Source organism: Pithys albifrons, chromosome 1, assembly GCF_047495875.1.
Source record: "Pithys albifrons albifrons isolate INPA30051 chromosome 1, PitAlb_v1, whole genome shotgun sequence".
Classification (NCBI taxonomy): domain Eukaryota; kingdom Metazoa; phylum Chordata; class Aves; order Passeriformes; family Thamnophilidae; genus Pithys; species Pithys albifrons.
In genome coordinates, this window is record NC_092458.1 from 35069068 (window position 1) to 35075860 (window position 6793).

The 6793-nt window shown below is 38.5% G+C and overlaps 1 protein-coding gene across 1 annotated transcript in view; it reads right to left on the reverse strand.

Moving 5' to 3' along the window:
• Nucleotides 1-3480, reverse strand: part of CLDN10 (claudin 10) — a 59623-nt gene extending 56143 nt beyond the window's left edge. The window contains exon 1 of the mRNA XM_071549426.1: nt 3220-3480. Within this exon, the coding sequence (XP_071405527.1) occupies nt 3220-3433 (214 nt within the window). The 5' untranslated portion in view covers nt 3434-3480. The remainder of the gene's footprint in view (nt 1-3219) is intronic.
• Between the last annotated feature and the right edge of the window lie 3313 nt (nt 3481-6793).

Consider the following 6793-nt stretch of genomic DNA (forward strand, 5'->3'; position numbering starts at 1 on the left):
ATGAGAAGAGAGGTTTACTGCCTGTGGAGCACTGAGGTATTAGCAGGAGGCAGGGCGGGTGAAAACTCTGCCATAAAAAGTCAGTAGTTTTTTGGAGTTCACAAATCCAGAGCTTTAGTTCCCAGACTCACTCTCAGAAGGGTCTTTGTGGACTTTTACTGATAAGGACTGAGTGGTGAATCAAAGGTTATTAGTTTTGTTAAACAATATTGTCTCATTGCTAGTTTTAATTTCTGGTGTTTATTGACTGTGTGAGTTTATGCCTGTGAGGAATGCTCCCTTGGTTTTGATCATATAATTTCCATGAGTATATCTGATGCACTGATAATCCCCAAGCTAACTGATGAGACAATGTTCCCAGATAATATTTAGCTTGAAGCTTGTTGTATTTGTGTCAGATCTGATGAATGACTTTCTTGCATACTTCTCCCAAAGCAGCTGATTTAATAAAAGATATTGCTTCTTACCACAAATTTTGTCTTAAATGATTGTAGCTATAATGCTATGGCTATTCAGGATCTCTCTCCTGCAATGTTTCAGTCACTGCAGTGGAGCTGTACACTGTGGCTCTACATGTGAATGTACATGTACCTTTGGCAGCAGCCCAGGTAGCTTTGGATACTGCTCGCAGTGCGGCTGTGCTAACACAGACTTCCAGAAACACGAACCCCTCAAGACCTGTATGTGGGTTGGGTTGCAGAAGCTGAGTTTTTATTGCCTTGGCTGTGCTCCCATCAGCACAACTAGTCCTTCAGCTGAAAGTCAGTTCTGGTAAATACCTGCATATTGTCTATGACTATGCAGTAATCCTGCTCAGAGAAAGACCTCTGGAGGTTGTTTTTTTGCTTGCTGCGAAAAACAGGAGAAAAAAAAATCTTAAAACTTCACAGAGCTTATGCAGAAACCTCTGCGGCAAAATCCTCACAAAATTGCAATCAAACCTTTAATGATTGAATGAACATGCTTTGGAGAAGTGACTTATGATATAATGTATCATAATATAACATATGTATAATAATAATAATAATGTTACTGTTATTGCTAATATTTTCTGTAGGGTAACCTGAAGATGGATAGATAGGAATGGAATGAGGAGCTTGTGTAACTCATCTTTGGCTGTAGGAAAATTTGCAAATAGATTCCATAAAAAGATGAACGTGCAGAAGAAAAAGTTATACTGTCAGCCCTTCCTGGTGTCAGTACGTCAATTATGATGATACATTGAAGCTCTGAGGACAGAGATGAGAGTTCATTACTTCTTTAATCTGAGCATTTTATTGTTTTACAATGTAGGACAGAGTGAGAGTGCAAAGCTCTTTCCCTGTGAAACTCTGTTTTCCTTGGATTATCAGGAGTTTATGTTTAGCAGGTTTTCCAAACTAAATGCCTTACTCTTTCCTAGTAGTGTTTATGCTACATGTAACATTACCCTTTGCTGGTGTGTGCACTGGCAAGTTAAAATTAGACTTTCTCAATGTCATTACAGCAGCTTGTTACTGTCTTACTTTAACAAGTGTATGCTGCATTAATTTGCTGTGAATTTCTTATCTGTGTTCCTCTGAACAACAAATAAGCAAAATCTTACTCAGATGCTTAAGTATATTTTTAAAGGATGCATGCATAACATGTATTTTGCTTATTCAAGTTTCAATCAACCAGTGATCAAAATAATAGCAACAATACAAAGTGGCAAATAGATTCCAGCTGATTATTCTGGAAGCAGATTTTGTACTACTAATAATAGCAATAATAGGAGAAGGTATACTAATAATAGCAATAATGAGAAGAAGAGCTGTATTTTTTTCTTTAAATCTTGGCAGAAATAATTCATGAATGGTTATTTGCAAAGATACAATATTCACTTTTAAGAGATATGTGTGAGTTTTTATGCTTTTTTCAGTAACCTTTGATGAACAGAATTCTTAAAAAAGATTAAAACTCTTATCCATTCACATTCCTCATGTGTGATTTGGAATGGTTGAAGCAGGGCATCATAAAATGCATACAAAAATGAGGCCAAGTTTTATCTCAAAATCCTCTGTACGTGTAAGTGTGGATCTGTATGCCAGTGCATAGTCTGATGCGTCAGAGGCATGAGAGGCAAAAAAAAGTAAGGATCTGTAACATCCCCAAGTTTCCATGTTTCCATACATATGCAAGTATATGACCCTGTCTATGTAATAGGGTAACAACCACGCAACAGTACATTTTATATCTAGTTCAGCCAACAGCTGGTAATACCTTAGAATTATGCTTCTTTCTGGTCTCATAAAAGCTTTGGAAGACTGGTTCTGCCTAGCCTGGATTTCTTTTCTGGCTCCCTAAGATACCAGTGTCTTAATGCCTTTTTCCCTACTCTAGTCTGACTCCATCTTGCTCATGTGCTGCCCACATCCAGGAAAGAGGAGTCTCTCTGCCCATGCCCTCATGAGCGCTTACACACAGCTTCACTGAAAACACCATCTCGCCTGCTGTCTCTAGGCTTAAGAGCAAATAGAGAAGAAACCTCTTCTTTTACTGCTTTACACACAGAGCACATTGCATGGTACACTTTTAGTTAGTCCCTGTCTCTGAGAAAAGCTCATTGTGACATAAAGCAGGAAGTCCCCATTTGTTTTTATGCTCTAATAGATGGTTTACAAATCCAGCACTTGCCATTCAGATGGACATTCTGAAACAGCACACATTTTATCTTTATAGTTAAATTACTAGCCTTTTACAGAGCAAGTATATGCATGCACACTTAATTCCCAGCATATGGATATTTGCATAGTATTCATGGCTGAGGTTATTTGCTATCTAATTTATTCAGATACTAACAAGTGCACTGATATCTGTCACAGACCTTGCTATCTTTTCTCCTCATGCCATCCAGCAAGCAGGATGCTTATTTTTGCATGGAAACTAGAGCTGCAAGACAGTTTAGTCCATTTCCCTGCTAACAGTGATTTGATACTGATAGTGTATTCCTGAAACTATGTCCAGTATACTTATCACATATTACCAACCACAGAGTAGAGCTTACTGTCTTTCTTGGAATACATATCATTCCTACAAAGTTGCTTCTGATTTTCTGCCTACAAGTTCCTTCACTTATATTCATCACAATGCTTTAAACGTAATCTCTTGCACAAACCAAAATAATATTTTTCTCCTCAGGCTCACATCTTGCAGTACACATGGCTTTCCATATGTTCCAGTTAAATTATGCTTACTTACCTTCTACTTTGAAGATAGTAAGGTGAGGTCTGCAGTGAAAAGCACCCAGTGCGTTGCCAGCACAGTTCATCCAAAGACCCTGGAAAACCCAGGTTGCAGTGATAACCGATGATGCTCGACTAGTGACTTTCCACTCATTCGACGCAGTAGCAGCAATAGCAGCTCCCAGTCCACAGAAACAAAATATGAAAGCTATAATCTGTATTCCTAGCATGTTTCTTGGTAACTCAGGGACTTGGTAATGCCACTGTGTGGAGAGAAAAGTACTTTAGTCATGTGAGTAAGCAAAAAGGCATAACATAAGCAAATTATACTTGAACAAGTTCAGTACCACTTGCTACAGAAAGTTAATGTGGCTGAAAGAAATTGTCATGCTTGAGTGATTTAAGAAAGGCCCTAGGCATTACAAATGTTTAGAGAGTGAGTCAAGGTACAGCTTTATCAGAGCTAATTACTGGTACTTACTGACTAATTTCTAATTGTAAAAATTAATTGTTTTCATATTTTTTCAATTAAGGTATTCTGGTTAATGCTTAATTTTTAGTTAATTGGAAACTTACAACCATTGCATCTAGAAAAATAGGTTCAGAGTCCAAACTGTAGAGTGCTATTTAACGGATTACCACAACATTTTAGAAGGATCACACAACACTTGAAAAATAACTCATTGAAAGGCTGTGAAATTAATTCAGGCATAACTAGCCACCATGCAAGCAGCTTTAAAACAGTAGCCTCTTGGAGATACTGTCTGTGGGCATATTTTTAGAATAGCAAATCAAGAGTAAAACCAGAAAGAGCAAGTGGGAGTGGTGATGCAGCTGCAGCAGTCAGCAGAATAAATCTCATGCAGCCCCCTGCATCAAGTCTTTTTCTTTGATCAGTGTAGAAAATTTGCTACTTCTTTTGCTCTGCATGAAGTATTTAGCGCAGAAACATCTGTCCCACCAGTGAATGAAACTCCTGCAACCTCATGCCATGAAGAATCTTCAAGGAATGTAACTGATTTATTAAAATGTCATCTTTAAAGTTGTAGGCACTGACAGCATCACACCGAAACAGCTATTCAAATTCCAGTTCCTGTGCATACTATCCATTACTGGAGTGGGAACTACACACAGTTTTGCAGACATGTGTGGCCCTCTTTTAAGATGCCAGCTTCAAGCTGTATTTAAGCCTCTCCTCATTCTCTGGTCCTTTTGTCCTCCTCTCTGAAGAAGGGGACTATGTCTTTTCTCTTTGGTGCTACTATGGGCCATTTGGTGACTTCTATCACTCTGAACATTGAGCATACCCCATCACTTGTGACAGTAACAGTGGTCTGTTTGTTTTTTTCATTTGGGTATTTCTAGTGTTGATTGACCCTGTTATAGCTGTGATAAACACCATACTGAACTTTGACACTGAAGTTTTTCTGTAGACTCTTCATAGCTTAAGAAAAGGTTAATCAAGGATGCTAAAACATCGTTGATATCCCATGTAAAGGGCAAGAGGAGTTTCACTGAGACTATCCTGTTGAACTGTCACCTGCTACTTCCACTCTAGACAGCCTTTGGCTCAACATTGGGAAGGACTCAAAAGGGTGATTGCACAGACCAGAAAATTACACTACAAGTAGGAATTTCTTTTCAGAATAATTACTATGCTCACATTCCAAGCATCTAGAGAGAATAGAAAATTTTTACTAACCCAGCCAGATTGGAAGACATGTGAAATGATTTTGCTACAGAGCAGCATTATAATATAGTAAGTTGTTTTAATGTTGAGGACAGTGGAAGCAATTGTGCATTACTGTCAAATAATGCAATAACTTATTTTTGTTATGCTAAAGGGCAAACTTCATGTAGTCTTTCATATATCTTTTTATGAAATTGGAAAGGGTATAATGGAGAATATGGAAATGGGTCCTGCTTTGGAGCAGATTTCTGAGAGCTTTTTTGTTCTACATCTGCCATACAAAATGGTGTGGGTTTTGGGTAGGTTGGTTGGTTGTCAAAGACTGTTAGTACACAGAGAAGACTGAGAAGACATGTCATCAGGAACCTTTTTACTTTTTTAAACGAGCACAATGACAGTGATGTTGGCTCAGTGCTCAGAGTAGCTCTAACACATGTTTTACAGTTGATGGTAAACTCAGGACTCGTTATGGACTTTCCCTGAGTGTTCTCACTTGTAAAAAACCAAAACCAACCAAACAATCCCACCAAAACCAATCCAAACCAAACTAAATGAAAAATGCCACCAAAACTGAGAAGCTGCTCATTTGGATGGGAAAAACAAGGGTGACTGGATGCAAACACTATCCCATCCCTCCCTACTCTTCTCTTTTACTATATGGAGTAGTGTGCCTTATCAGTGTAGCCTGTGAGGAGCTACTCAGGCTCAGCAGGACTGGGCTATTTGTCTGCTTCTTAGTGACCTGGGCCTTAGGCAGAGATGCCTCCTCAGTAAGATCTTGCTCTTTTAAAGCATTATCATGCTCGAAAGAGTTTTCACATTTCTATTTCCAGATAAACTGCATTATAACTTCCTAAGTAATTTCCCCTTCTCGCCCTTAGATGATCTCCCAAGGTCCCATCTAGTACACACTCAGTCATGAGTATCATGCTGGTGGGACAGTGAAAACCACTTCCTTTAGTGGAAAGAGCCTGTGGACACCACTTCAACCACAGACTACATTTTCATGGTTTAAGGACTTAGTGGTTTCTTGGCCTTTATCCTGATTCTTTTCTAGTGCATGACTCTGTGGAATTCATGGTCACAAGCACTTCACCCAGCCGTTGTTTCTAGGCAGTTAGTGTGTGAGTGATGAATAAATTAAACAGATACTTAAGTGATAAGAAAGAAGTAAGCAGTCCTGTTTACAACCCTCATTTCTTCTATAAACTGTCAGGAAGTAAGTTAATCAGTCATTTCAGAAGTTCAAGGCAAAGTTGAAAGTTAACCTGTTACTGGCGTTTTCCATTATATCAAAACTTCTCTGTTACTGAGCAGACAAAAGTTGGAAAACAGCCAGGAGTTTAAGAACTGTTTAAATACAAAATTGGAAAAGGGAAAACATTTTGCTGCAGGCCTTTGTTGAACCATTTTCCCCCAAACACCCCAAGTACACTAGTTGATCTTATATATTGTTCTCTGTGTTTAATTAAACACTGTCAGTAACATATATCTTTTACTACTAACAATCTTTTTTTAATCTTTGCAGCAGGGCAAGAATGTTTGCAGAGGTAAGCTGTAGTTTACAGTTTGTGAATTCCACTTCAGCCTATGATAGTTGTAACCTGCTAGCTGGATGAGTTCCCAAGGGTGATACACATCTGACTGCTGACAATATGTTTCCCTCATGAAGACAAACACACTTAGCGAAACTGAATTATTTGTGGGGAAAGTTAGGGTAAAATTAAAAAAACAAAAGAACTAAGTGCAAATTGTTCCTGATGTTATCTGGATAAGAGAAAGGAGAGCACTGCAAAGGAGGTACAGAAAGCAACACAGAGGCAACAATGTGTGAGATAAATCTGGTTATGCCAAAGAAATTCCTCTGCAGAGTGAGTGGACCATGCAAATTGATTCTGAG